Source organism: Brassica oleracea, chromosome C1 (genome assembly GCF_000695525.1).
Source record: "Brassica oleracea var. oleracea cultivar TO1000 chromosome C1, BOL, whole genome shotgun sequence".
In the NCBI taxonomy this organism is placed as follows: Eukaryota; Viridiplantae; Streptophyta; class Magnoliopsida; order Brassicales; family Brassicaceae; genus Brassica; species Brassica oleracea.
In genome coordinates this window covers 28,227,658-28,242,065 of record NC_027748.1, presented here as the reverse complement: position 1 = coordinate 28,242,065, position 14,408 = coordinate 28,227,658, and the positions used below count along the sequence as shown (strand labels likewise).

Below are 14,408 nucleotides of genomic sequence, written 5' to 3'. Positions count from 1 at the left end.
CTGAGCAGAGTAAGTTTACAGCTTATTGGGCTAGACCTTGTTATTCGACGGGCCTTGTGGAGGGATGTAATCCATTTCCTACAATAAGTCCCCCCCCAGTTCACTTGTGAGCAGCGTAGGGGTCTCAGTGAATTTGTGGGTCAGGTTCGTTCGGATAACAGCTTCTAGCGTGAGGGGCACTTCGCTGTTAGTCGGTCTTCCTCTTGTCTCTCTGGCCATTGTTCGACGCATTTAGTCGCTCGAGTAAAGTTCATCATGTCCCGCCTACCCCATTCTTGTTGTCTTCGTGATGGGAGGCAAGCTTTAGTAAGGCGGCAGGTTACTCGCGAACCGTGAAATGGTTGAACCGGTTTCGCTATTTAGCCGGAGATCGGTTTGGGCGAGAACCGGTTTAGGTCAAAATCAGAGATTGATTTTGGATTGACTGTTCAACCGGAAACCGGTTTAAGCGAGAAATCGAACCGTTGCGAGTACGTTTCTGGATATGTAGGCAGCCCTTGAGGTCCATTTAGGCCCTTCTAGACCTAATGATTGCGTTTGGGAAGTGTGCCTTCGTCTTTGCTATAAATAGGTCCTTCCCTTTCGCTTTCGTCATTCTTCTCTGCAGGCTCAGGTATTCCGCTTTCTCTCCCTTCTCTCTATTTTTATTTTCTCTCTCTAGATACGTCATTTGGCGAGTTAGCTTGTCCATTTGGTTCGTCGGTTAAGTCGTCCCCAGACCGTGAATCATGTCTTCGAAGAGTCGCTTGTCACGCAAGGAGAAGGGGAAGGTCGTTGCTACCTTTCCGAGTCCGGCGAGTGGTAGTCCGCTGGATAAGTTCGATTTGATACATCTAGACGCTCTGCGGGATACATAAAATATGAGTTTATCTCAGCGTCTTTTAGTCGCTGATTCCCACAGGCAAACGCGCGAGGAAGCCGCTGGTCGCATCGAAGCCAGTGGTGACAGTGGCACGAGCGGTAGTAGGAACAGAGGGGAGGACCGAAGTGATGCCTCGATAGGTTCTGAGCGGAGTGGTTCTGAAGCATCGAGTCGAGCTCCAAGACCTTCGAGACGAGTTCATCGGAGGGTTTGCTTCGACCAGATAGGTTGCCATCCCACGATATATCATCCCGGCCGGATCTTTGAGGAACTTTCCCCGCTTCCGCCTGACTTGTTGCGTGACCCGCGGGCTCAGTCGTGGGGGAACGTGTTCTGTTCTTGCTCCTCTCATAAGACTGTGAAGGATTTGCAAAGGGAGAATGGTGGCGCCGGCGTTACATACATCATCCCGTCTACCGAGCAACGGCCTTGGTCGCCTCCAGTTGGCTATTAATGTGTGTACGAGTCCTACTTTGGAGATCATACGAAGCTTTGGTTTCCAATCCGGCAGTTGGTGACGTCGTACACGTTTCGTCGGGACATCGCAGTCTCTCAGCTGTTGAACTGGTCGTTGCGTATAGCCGTTATGTTGATGGTTATGGCGGCGGAGATAGATATCTCGATGAGTGTGAGAGTGTTCGAGGAGTTGACTTTCACGAAGGCTGAGCCGAACATGATTTTCTCGGTGAAGATGCATGCGAACTACAACGTCTTGACCGGTCATCAGATTAGGACGCAAGATTGGCAACATTCGTATTTTTATATCAAGTCAGACGAGCATGCTTTCAAAGAACCACTGGGGGACGACTACCGCGTTCTATGGAATAAAGAACTTGGTAGAGATTATCCGTTGGATTTGCTCTCTCTTCGTTGATTCTGACTTTGCCTTCTTTGTTTTACAGTTCCCCATTTGAATACGATCGCATATCCAGAGAAATTCTTTGAAAGCGCGCAGGCGATCGCAACGCATAGCCACCTCCGTTGGCCGGACCTTAGTCGAGAGTGGATACGTCGTCAACAAGCCAGAACTGCCAGAGGTAAGTTTGTCGCGGGGATTTTCCTTAGGGTCAGTTGCGAAGACTTGTTGATGTTAGTATCGAGTTTACGTTTCGGTCTTCCTTTATGCAGTTGATTAGGAATCGAGGCTTCCTTGTGTTCTCGGGCCCCGTAACTTGCGCATGTCCCTTTTTACTCGGAAACAATAGAAGCTCCTAGACAAAGCTAGAGAGATGGATGGAGTTCCGGACCTGAGCGCTTTATTGAAGGGGAAGCTGCAATTGCTTTCGAAGAAGTCAACTTCTGCTAATGTGCCAGAATTGACCAGTTCCGAAGGCGGTGGAGCTTCCTAAGGTGGTGGAGCTTCCGAAGAGAGAGCATCCAGTTTAGTCGACGAGGGCGTTGGGGCAGAGCCTTCTGCTTTGAGTCCCAGAAAGAAGAAGAAGAGCAAGAAACTAAAGAGGAAAGCAACTGATGCGGCTCCTCTCGAAATTGCCGCTTCTCTCGATGAAGCTTCTGAGGGTTTGGAGGCGAGGAAGAAAAAGGGAGGAAGGAAGAGGCCTCGCGAAGGGGCTACTTCCTCTATCGATCAAGACGAGGCGCCAGCAGGAGGACGAGAAGGCGCTGCAGAGGATCTCGTCGAGACAGACCCGGCCGAGGCGGTGCCTGAGGATCGTCCAAAAAAAACGTAGAAGAAGTCTGTTGACGCGGAGCCGCGTCCTTCTGCTGTTGAGGCGACTCTCGTCGATGTTGCCATGAGAGGTAGCGTTTCTCCCAAAACCCCTTCGGAGAAGAAGGGAAAGGTCTCAACGCGAGGGAGTGGTTCTGGGGGTGAGCCTGCTGCGAGCGAGAAGTCTGCTCCTGATTCGCCTGCGAGAAAAGGCTCTCGTTCTGAAGGTTCCCTCGTGAATAGAGGGAGAATCGAGTTCCCCGACCGAGTCCAGTTTTCTTATGACGAGAAAACCCCTTCAATCTTTAATCCCCTTCAGTGCGCAAAACTGACGCGCCAGATTCGCGGTGGGACGAAGGAGCTGCCGCAGATAGAAGACCTTTACTTTAAAGACGGGTATACTGATGCTGCCTTCGCGAGAAAGAGGGTAATGTGCTATTATCTTATCCTTCTGTCGAATACGTAGCTTGAGTCACTCTGATTAGTTCTATCTCATTGTTCTGCAGAGTGACGGGAGCATGAACTTTCTCGTCGAGAAGTACGACAGCACTCTGAAACAGACGATGGTTCAATTTGAAGCCTCGCAGAAGCTTGCTCAGGTGAGGTTGAAAGCGATTGAGAGGGTCAGGACCGAGCACAAGAAACCCAATGACAAGGCTGCTAAAGAGAAAGAAGTTCTTCGAGAAAAATTCGAGGAGCTTGAAGGCAAGCTTAAGTCTGATAGGGCTTCAAAGAAAGAGCTTGCCCGGGAGAAGACTCGCTTGGAGCAAGCTACTGCGGCACACGAGAAGGAGAAGGCCGAGCTCCTTGCAGAGAGGGATGCTGCGGTGGAGAAATTAATCAAGGAGAGGCAACGCTTGAAGGATTCGCGGAGCTTGGAAGTTGCTCGCGAGAGGTAAAGGGTCAAGGCTGCTATGACCGACAAGGCGAATCGTTGCTTTGGTCGTGTGCACGACTACCTTACTCGCCTAGATGCCTTTGGAAAGGCAAAGAATTTATACGGGCAAGCTTCGGTAACGAGGAAATGCCTTGAGATGATAAAGGGCGGTGGGACAGAGATCCCGCAAGAGATGATAGATGTCTTCGTCGAGCAGGAGAAGCTTCATGAGGCTGAGGCTACCAATCTTCATGTGAATCCGCTGTCAGACAGCGATCTTACTCTCTCTCCGCTACCTCTTCCTTCTCGCTTTGTTGAGGAAAGGTTTCGGGCATCGTTTGATCCGTATGGATCGAACGTGGATCTGATCGGGTTGGAGAAGGCTTCTCAGCTCATTACCTCCCGCGAGATCGTCGAGGAGCCATCTGAGGAGTTACCGGTAGACGTCATATCTGCTCCCACGGAACGGGTCGCGGCTACGGAGGAGAAGAGTCCTGAGAAGGAAAACCCTAAGACGGGCGATATTTTAATCCAGGAAGGGGGGACTGAGAACGTAGGTCCTGAAGACCCTGTTCTCGTCTCCGACACTTCTTCCGAAAGGTGAGAGGACGAGGAGGGGGAAAGCGATCAAGGTGAGAAGACGCCATCGCTGAGACCGAACGAGGAGGAGGTAACAAGCGAGGTCGGGAAAGGGAATACTTCGAGCATCCCGTCCGTAGGTGTGGATCTTCTTGTTCCTGCTCAAGTTGAGGGTCCAGCTGTTTCTTCGGCCGAAGAACCCCAGGATCCTCCTGCTCTGAGTGTCTTGACTGGGAACGGAAATGACCAGGATTCCGCTGCTTGACCCTCCATCTGTGTTGTATTATTATTTTTTGTGTTTTCCGTCGGAATGTGTTTGTGGTCCTGGTCGACCCTTTTGTGGTATGTTTAGACACGTTTTTACCTTATCGGCGAGTTGCTATTTAAGCAAACTTTTAGGTTCGCGTGTTGTTGTTTTCTTTCATCTGTATTTGCAGAGTCTAAAAAATCAAAATTTGCCTGAAAGTCTCGTAGCATGTTTGCTTAGAAACGATAGGTCCTTGATCTTTAATTTTTGCAAATAGATAACCAAACAAACCGCTAAGGGACTTTTGCCTGTCCTCGTCGCGTTTCGGTTGAGATAATGTCTAAAGACGCTATTCAATTCCGAAAGACGAGAGACCGAATTTAAGAGGGAAAGGTTCATTTATCCGTTTTTCAAATGACAGTCGAGTTTTGGGTAGCTAATCCTTTACTCGTCAGTCTAAAAAAAGGGTATAGATTTCGCTATTTTTGGTCGGTCAATGCATTTGGGGCATAGGTGAATGACGACCGTTGGATCCTTCAGCCAGATGTCTGATCAGGACATAGCTGAATAGTGGGATATGAGTGTCCGCGTACTGCCTGTTGGCGGTACGGGAATCACTTGATGTGATGACCGTCTTACGACAAGCGGGGTTCATCGATCACTCGTTAGTCGATTGAGACTGAAACAAAGTTTGGATTTTGGTAGAGCAGAGCTTGGTCCCTTTGCTCTTCGATTTCGTCGAGGGCGTCGAGCAGCATCTCCTTATTGAGTTCTATGTACTGGGGCATCTTCGAACGTCGGAGGCTTGTAACGTTGACCTCTGCGGGGGCCATAGCCTCGACACCGTATGCAAGGTAGAAAGGTGTTGATTTAGTCGAACCTCTTGGTGTCGTGCGGTGACTCCACAGGACTCCGTCGAGTTCATCGGCCCAATGTCCTTTTCTGGAGGATTCCGCTTGGCCATTTCCTTGCGGGTAGCGAGGGGTAGAAGGGCTTAATCGGATGTCCCATTTGCTGCAGAATTCTTTGAAGTTGCCTGACATGAACAGCGATCCGTTATCAGTAACAATTTCATAAGGTAGACAGTGGCGGCAGATAATGTTCTTCCATACGAAGCCGCAGACTTCTTTGTCCGTGACTTGAGCGAAGGCTTCAGCCTCGATCCACTTCGTTAAGTAGTCAGTGAGGACTAGAACAAAACGTCGTTGTCGGGAACTGGTAAGCGGTCCAATGATGTCCATTGCCCATCGCATGAATGGATATGGTGTTGTTGTCGTGCGTAACATTTCAGTCGGGCAGTGGATACTTGGTGTGTGGCGTTGGCATTTGTCGCACTGTCTAGCGTAGGACTCGCAGTCTGCGTTCATCTTCGGCCAGAAGAAGCCTAGGCCTCTCACTTTGATTGCCAAGGCTCGTCCTCCTGAATGGTTGCCTCCGGCGCCCTCGTGTGTTTCGACCATAACTATTACAGTTTCGTCGCCATGAATGCACTTGAGGAGTACTTTACTCGCGGTCCATCGATGGAGTTCATCATCTGAGACGACGTAATGGGCACTGCGTGTTTTTAGTCGGCGTGCAGCCCATTTCTCAGCTGAGAGTTCTCCCCTGCTAAGATAGTCGATGAACTCCGTCCTCCAGTCGGGGTCGAACCCTTTGATGTCTGGCGTTGTGGTCTCGTGACTAGTCCCACGGTCGGTGATCGGGGCCACGGTGACCATTTGGTCGGTCGAGGTATCAATACTTGGCTTCTCAATTCGGTGTATTGGGATGGTTCGTTTAACCTGATCTTGAAGCTTGCTGCCAAGGGCTGCGAGGGCGTCGGCGCATACGTTCTCTCCTCTGGGGACTTTGATGGGTTCGAAGAATTCAAACTCTGCTACTAACCCTTGGACTATCTTGAGGTAAGCATCGATTCGGTCGTTGCGGGGGTCGTAGTCGCCACTGAACTGACTGGCGACCAGCTGTGAGTCGCAGTAGGCGCTCAGACGTTTGGCCTTGACAGCTTTGGCTAAGCGGAGTCCGGCGATCAAAGATTCATATTCTGCCTCATTGTTCGACGCTGGGAAGCCGAAGCTAAAAGACTGTCTGATCAATTCTCCGGTTGGGGACTGTAACTGGACCCCGGCCCCTGCGCCCTTGTTGGTTGAAGATCCGTTAACATGAAGGGTCCAGTTTTGGTTCGGGAGTGCGAGGTCTTGCTCCAGTTCCAGAGCCAGCTCAACTAAGAAATCCGCAAGGACCTTGGACTTTGCTGCCGTTTAGTTCTTGTAAGTGATATCAAGCTCACCGAGTTCGATAGCCCACTTCGTTAGTCTTCCGGACCTATTGGTGTTTGGGAGTATTGTTCGGAGGGGCTGGTCGGTCAGTACCTCCACCGAATGTGACTGAAAATACGGGCGGAGCTTTCTTGCCGCTTCGACTACGGCCAGTGTCATCTTCTCCATAGTTGGGTATCGCGTTTCTGGGCCTGTCATACGCCTGCTTGTGTAGAAGATTGGTTTTTTTCTTGTCGGTAGATCGAGAGATGAACCGATTAAGTGCAGCAATCCGACTTGTGAGCCGTTGGACTTCTCTACTATTTTTTGGACTTGGGAGGTTCAAGACCGCTGAGATCTGCTTCGGGTTGGCTTTGATTCCTCGTTGTGTTACGATGTAACCGAGGAATTCACCTGAGGAAACTCCGAAGGTGCACTTCGCCGGATTAAATTTCATGCCGTACTTGTTGAGAGTTTCGAAGCAATCTCGTAGATGGAGGAGGTGATCGGCGTGTAGCGACTTATCAAGCATGTCATCAATGTATACTTCCATGGTGTCGCCCAGCTTATCTGCGAACATTCTGTTCACGAGTCGTTGGTAAGTTGCCCATGCGTTCTTTAAGCCGAACGGTATGACCTTATAGCAGTAGATTCTCCTATATGTGATAAAGGCCGTTTTCTCGCGATCATCAGGGTGCATCATGATCTGATTGTATCCGGAGAAAGCATCCATAAACGTGAGCATCTCATTTCCGGCGGTGGATTCAACTAGATGGTCAATATTGGGAAGAGGGTAGCTGTCCTTTGGGCAGGCTTTATTTAGGTCGGTGAAGTCGACGCAGACGCGCCACTTACCATTCCTCTTCTTGACCACCACTGGGTTTGCTAACCACTCAAGGTAACGTACCTCAGCGATTGAGCCGGCACCGAGTAGCCGTTCGACCTCTTCGTTCACAGCTTTAGACCTGTCAGGACCAAGCTTTCGTCTCTTTTGTCGAATGGGCTTGAAGGTTGGGTTGACATTAAGCTCGTGCGATGTTATCGCTGGATCAATTCCTTTCATGTCCGCCATTGACCATGCGAATGTAGATACATTCTCCTTGAGGAAGCCGAGGATCGACCGCTGCATATCCTCAGATAGATATGCACCGATTCGTGCAGTTCGGTTTGGGTCCGTGTCGTCGATGGGCAACTCAAGAACTTCGTCTTTCTGGGGGCAAACTTTGAAGATCGGGGGAGAGACAGAGTTAACAGGTAGAGAAGAATGTGGGAGCTTAACAGTGGCGATCAATAGGTCTCGAGCGGCCTTCTGACCTCCTCGCAACGTTTTAATTGCGCCGTCCGTAGCGGGAAACTTGATGCATTGGTGGTAAGTGGATGGGATTGCTTGCATTGAGTGTATCCACGGGGTTCCAAGTATCGCATGATATGGCGCCTTCGTGCTTACAACAACGAACTTGACTGTTCGAGTAACACCGCATGCGCGTACTGGAAGACGGATCGTCCCCAGTATTGTTTCGGAAGATCCATTGAAGCCGGTTAATGTTCTGGATGATGCCTTAATGTCGTCGAGGTCCACTCCCATCTTTTGCAGTGTTCCTGGGAAGATGAGATCAATGGAGCTTCCCGTATCGATAAGTACTTTCGTGACGTCATACTCTCTAATTCCGAGAACGACAAGAAGAGGATCGTTGTGGAGGATGTGAATCCCAGCGGTGTCATCAGGCGAGAAGGTTATCGGAGGATGATTTGGTGGTCTAGTGGGCCACCTTTGCGAAGTCGCAACCTGCCGGCGGTAATCCTTGACGGAGCGAATAAAATTCCAACAGGGAGGAGAACCGCCTATGATGACGATTAGTCGCTGTTTTGTTTTTACTCGCTTGGAGTTTAAAAGGGCGCGTAGGTCAGCTGATGCGTTGTCGTCGTTTTGCGACAGCGTAGGGTTGGCTGGCGTCTTAGTTTGTTCCAACCCTCTACGGAGATCTGTGGGCTTCGAGCTGTTGAGGAGAACGCGAAGATCGCACACGCTGGCGTTGAGTTTGTCTCGAAGATCACCGCTGAGACGTGTCGGATGCCCTTTGGGATTAGGACACCGGTCGATGTATGCTGGAACTTCCTTGCGTTCAGCGTTAGCCGGAGATCAGTATTTCCGGAGCTGTTGTCATCCTTGGACTCAAGCTTTCGTTTGAGAACATCTCTCAGATCTATGGGTATAGGCGCGTCGTCGTTCTCGTCATCTGACGATAAGGTTTGTTGAGAAGGTATAACCTCTATGCGCCTGCGGTTAGCCGGCAGTTCTTCGTCAGCAGAGTAGTCGTCTTCACCGTCGTCCTTTGGGATTTTTTCTTCATTTCGCTGCTGCGTTTCGTTTTTTCGGCCTTTGCCGGTAGCTTTGCGCTGGGCTCTTCTTTCTTTATTCTTGCTCCAGGGTTTAGCTTTTAGGGGCTCGAATTTGAAGTCGCCGCTGGCGAGAGACGAGAGATAGTGCGCATAGAGTGATTTACACTCCGTCGTATCATGCCCTTTGACGTCGTAATATTTGCAATGTTTGGAGAGATCGACGGTTCTAGAAGGGCATGCCGTCGGACCTGCTGCCACTGCGGGTTGAGTCGCCCAGACAGTATCAGTTGGTTCGCCAGATGAGTCGAGCTCTCTTACCCATTTGTTCCACCCTTCTCCTCGGACTACCATGGTCGAAATCGGTACGTTGTTCTCGTTGACGATGTACATGTAACCGTCTTCTCGTTGACGATGTACATGTAACCGTCTTTACGGCTGTTCTTCTCGCGAGGAGCATGCTGCCGCGGTTCTGCTCGCGTGTCGGCATTTTTAGTCGCTGGCGTTTTTGCCGCGTTCATCTTGCTGATGATCGCATTTGTATCTTCTTCCATTCGGATGAAGTTGTGAGAACGAGCGATAGCGTCTTGGAGCGAGGTGGTTGGATTTTGGTATAGATCTTCTCGGAACTTAGAGCGGAACCACAACGTGTTTCTCAGGGCATCGATAGCGATGTCGTCGGGGATTGCAATCCTCGAGTCTACTGCTTTGAACTTCTCCATGTAGTCGCGGAGGCTCTGATCTTTGGTTTGGTTGAGGTTCCACAGGCTACAAGCGGTAGCACTGCGCTTTGTGAACATAATGTGCGTCTTGAGGAAAGCCGCTGATAAGTCTCGGAAGCTTCCAAATGAGTTCTCCTCTAGTTGGGAGAACCAGGTCAGGGCTTGCTCGTGGAGAGTCTCGACGAACAGTTGACAGTAGCCTGCGTACCTTTCTTCATCGGAGAGTCGAGCCCGTGCCATCGCGATATTGAAAGTCGTCATGTGTTCCACCGGGTCTCCGCCGGGCTTGTACTCTGGTAGGCGCAGCTTCTCTATCTTCCTGAGTTGCACATTGGTTAGTGCGCTAGTAAAAGGGGTTCGCGAGGTCACGGCGAGTACACTCTCGATTTGTGGAGCCGCGCTGGTAGCTTGATGGATCTTCGAGCTCATTTGCTGAAAGCTGAGTTTGAGCTCGGTGATATCGCGTATGGTTGCGAGGTCTGGTCCTATCTGTTGAGCATCGACGGGAAGGGTTTCGTTAGGTTCCGAGTCATCTGAGATGTGGTCACCACCCGTCGCCGGAGGGTTTGTGTTGAATAGGCGACGGCGTATCATCTGTGGACGGCTCGTTTGGCCGTCTGGAGCGGTGAGTGCTGCGACCAAAGCAGCTAGCTGGTCGTTGGTCGTCTTTTGAACTTCGTCTTGTCGAGCGAATCGAGCCATGACGGAGCTCATAAAGTCTGCGGGGATTGGTGGAGCGGCTTCAAGCGTAGGGGTTGGTTCTCCGCCTAGAGCGTCGAAGGTGGTGTCATCTTGAGCCATGTAGACCTAGAACGTTACTTTAATCAGCCCCACGGTGGGCGCCAATTGTTTATACGGGATTCAGTCGACTAGGTTGAAAGAACTCGAAAATGGGATGACTAAAGACGTTTTATTAGTTCTGATCAAAAGGGGGTACAAGAGTGACAGGAGATCAAGGAAACAAGCCGGAGCTCGAAGAGCAAACCGGAAAAGGTACAGAACGATTAGGAGTAAAGAGAGACTAAAACCCTAGATCTAGCCGCTCAGTGTGTGTGTAAAAGTGTTGATCCCTCTCTTGTTGTTGCCTCCTCTCCCTTTATAGGCTTTTCGCCCTTGTGTGCCCTAAATCCGGTTCCCTTTTGGGCATTAACTTCAGAAGGCCGAGTATACGGGCCTTGGTGGAGTTTCTCCGAGTCGGGTGATTTTGGTCGGCTCGGTCGTCGGCTAAAAGTACTCTAGGACCGAGATGACAACCTTACTCGCCGAGCCGAGTAAGTTTACAGCTTGTTGGGCTAGACCTTGTTATTCGATGGGGATGAGCCTTGTGGAGGGATGTAATCCATCTCCTACATTTCTCTCTCTAATGTTAATAATTTACGAAGTTAATTTTGTGCCTTAGGCATTGATTGGTAGAGCATTAGCATTATCATTATGCTCTACATTATCCAATCAACAATTGTCAACAATTGTTAGAAAAACATTTAGAGAAGCATTTACTAAATGTTAATGCTCTCTGGCCAATGCTCTCTGGCCAATGCTCTCGTATGAAGTTTTTAGAAGAGCATTTGCATTTATAATTTATAAAATTAAGAAAAACATATAATTAATTCATTTATTTTATTTAATAATATCATAAAATTATTTTTATATCCAGAAAATAAAATTTTGATTTCTAAAATTAATTTACAATAAAAATATTTTTTTAAAAAAATAGTATTTCACATATAAAATATAATTTAATTTATGTAATTTAATTTATTTTAAATGTGAAATATTATTTTTAAAAATAGATATTTTAATTATAAAATTTATTTTAAAATAATATTTTTGATATAGACATAATTTTTAAATTATTAAATAAAATAAATTAATTTTATATCTTTTTAATTTTATATGTTAATATATATATTATAAATATTTTCATTAAAAATAAATATATTATATATTATTTACTAATTTTTATAATAATTTTAAATAGCATATTCATACTTCTCTACCAATCATACTATTAACCAGTTTAGCAAAAGCATATAGCTCCTGCAGGATACTGCTTCATACTGCTACTGGTAACGATAATGCTATACCAATCGGCCTTAGAGAATAAAGAGTCGCTTATAAATATTGAAAGAACTGAATTCTTGAATAGAGTCGAATGATTGGTTACTACTCTCGAATCCACCACAACAGTTTCATCAAACTCTGGCCCAATTGAAAAGCTACTAATCTTACCACACAAACCCATGATAGGCCTAGTAATTACACAACCAAAACAATATCACCGCCGGTTATATATATTCCCTGATTAGTACACAACCACCCACTCCTCCACAAATCAGCCCCCTTTCCCACGTCTCAACTTTGAGATCCTTCTGTGAGATTGACATCCCTAACGACTCTCTTGCACAATGAATACAATATTACAGATAGTAACTCTCCCACCCCTAGAACAACAATTATATAGAAGAGTGTAGTGTAACTTCCAATAACAGCTCTAACAATCGTCTTTTACATGAATAGCATTCCAGCATAGGATATGTTTTTAAGGAAATTATCAACAAATAAAACTAAAAAATTATTCATTTAAACTATATTCATTGAGAATTTATGCAATCTTGTTAATTTAGAACTATATTCATTGAGAATTTATGCAATCAGGGCCAAACTAAAAAGATACTCCCCCCGTTTCAATTTATTTGTCGTTTTAGACTTATACACACGGATTAAAAAACGTTTAATTTTGTACATGTTCAAAATAAAAACATCATTATTCATACACCTGACCATATTTCAACCAATGAAAAAATAAACAGAAGAAATCTTATTAATAAATGTTGCATTGAAATTTAAAACGATACTTATTTTGAAACGGAGAGAGTAATGAAATTAAAGGAAATGAACCACAACTCGAACTGCTCAACTTCGAAAGTTATACTTCTCGGCTTTTTGTACACTTTTTGAAATTTGAGGGCCAACATATTTTTTTTTTTAAAATATAAGGCCGAAAGCCTAAGTTTTTTTTTGTTTCTGTTCAAGACGGCCTCTCTATGAAATACATATTCGAACATAAAATTGATTAAAAAATTACCTGTCATAAGGTATTGAAATATTTAGGGGATGTATTCAACCGAGAGTTTCAGGTGATTTGTATTAAAATGACAAATCCACTGTTATTGAAACATGAATTTTAAAAACTCATTTAAAATCCACTGTTATTGAATTTGACATTTCTTATAGTACTCTGAAATCCACTGTTATTGAAAATATTTTAAGTTGTGGAGTTTTAGGGGGATGTATTCAATTTAACATTTGATGTGATTTGATTTTTAATGGGGTTTTAGATGATTTCAATAAATTGCAGAGATTTAAGTGATTTTTGTTAAACTACTCTAGAATACCACCTAAAACTATGAGATTTGAGTTTTAATTTTTTTAACTAAGAAATCCTATCCAAACACCCTAAAATCACCTGAAAAAGCCGATTGGTCGGATGATTTTGAAATCCTTTTGAAGTTGTCTTTTGCCTGTTTTGATATAGAGACCTCAAGACTTGCACTTGCCTTGTCTAGCTCGCAAGTAAAATCCTTGCATAACTTTTTAACCAGTCACCATTCAACAAGCCTTTATTAGCCCTTGTCTTGATCTGCAAAACTTCCATCATATTACATTTCAACCATGACTATTCTTCTTTTGATAAAGCTAATAGTCTATGTATTGGCGTGGATATACTATATTAGAGATAATGATCGAGAGTTTGTGATAAGTCTTAGAGATATAGTTAGACACTCCTATTGTTAAGGAAGTTGTCGTTGATGATAAGGCTAAATAGCCGACTCTCTTATTGTATAAACAGGTTGGCATTGCCGTTCTAATAAGACAAGTACTTTCGATATCTAAATCTACATGGTATCAGAGCAGAGATCCTTAAAACTCTGACTCAAAATAAATTTCTCGTGTATTCCGTGAGAAACACGTTATGGCAGATTCGCAAGTTGTAAAGAACGATGAGCGTGTCTCACCTTATACGTTATACGGCTCCGATAATCCTGGCGCCGCGATTACTTCCGTTTTGTTGAATGGAGAAAATTACAATGAATGGTCTTCAGAGATGTTGAACGCTCTCCAGGCCAAAAGAAAATTAGGTTTCATCACCGGAACCTTGACAAAACCAGACGCAGGAAGCGTCGATTTGGAGAACTGGTTGACAGTTAACTCTATGATTGTGGGGTGGATCCGTACCTCCATAGAGTCAAAGGTGCGATCGACTGTTACTTACATCACCGACGCACATCAGCTTTGGGAAGATCTCAAGCAACGTTTCTCTGTTGGGAACACTGTACGTGTTCATCAGTTAAAGGCAAAACTCGCCTCGTGTCGGCAAGAAGGACAGTCTGTGCTGGACTACTTTGGTAAATTATCTGCACTTTGGGAGGAATTACAGGTCTATCAACCAGTTCACGTGTGCTCCTGTGGAGCGGCTACAGCGATGGCCAAATAAAGAGATCAGGAAAGGATTCATCAGTTCGTGATGGGGCTAGATGACTCACGTTTTGGTAGCATGTGCACAAACATAATTGGTCTTGATCCTCTTCCATCTCTTGGTGAGATTTACAACAAGATTATCCGAGAAGAGCAGAGACTTGCAGCAACACGAGTTCGTGATCAGCAGCAAGAAGCAGTTGGTTTTGTGGCTCGACAAAACACCTCAACAACTTCAAACGATGCGTCAAGCAAACCAGAAAATACCATTCTGAGATCTCGGATGTTGTGTTCTCATTGCGGCAGAACAGGACACGAGAAACGGGATTGGTGGCAGTTAGTGGGCTACCCGGAATGGTACACTGAGCGCAATGCTGGACGAGGACA

General features: G+C 46.3%; 1 protein-coding gene across 1 annotated transcript; it reads left to right on the top strand.

Moving 5' to 3' along the window:
* Positions 1 to 860: 860 nt before the first annotated feature.
* Positions 861 to 2,550, top strand: LOC106336564. The gene is made up of 4 exons (XM_013775421.1): positions 861 to 1,304; positions 1,374 to 1,698; positions 1,765 to 1,899; positions 2,213 to 2,550. Exons 1-4 carry the CDS (start codon positions 861 to 863, stop codon positions 2,548 to 2,550), a joined length of 1,242 nt encoding a protein of 413 aa, XP_013630875.1.
* Positions 2,551 to 14,408: the final 11,858 nt, after the last annotated feature.

What these genes read in the sequence shown, in the direction of transcription:
- LOC106336564 (XM_013775421.1), top strand. Translation starts at nt 861, where the DNA reads ATGAGTTTATCTCAGCGTCTTTTAGTCGCTGATTCCCACAGGCAAACG. An exon ending in TCTATGGAATAAAGAACTTG is followed by an intron (nt 1,699 to 1,764) that starts GTAGAGATTATC and finishes TTTGTTTTACAG; the next exon opens with TTCCCCATTTGAATACGATC. An exon ending in ACAAGCCAGAACTGCCAGAG is followed by an intron (nt 1,900 to 2,212) that starts GTAAGTTTGTCG and finishes GAGCTTCCTAAG; the next exon opens with GTGGTGGAGCTTCCGAAGAG.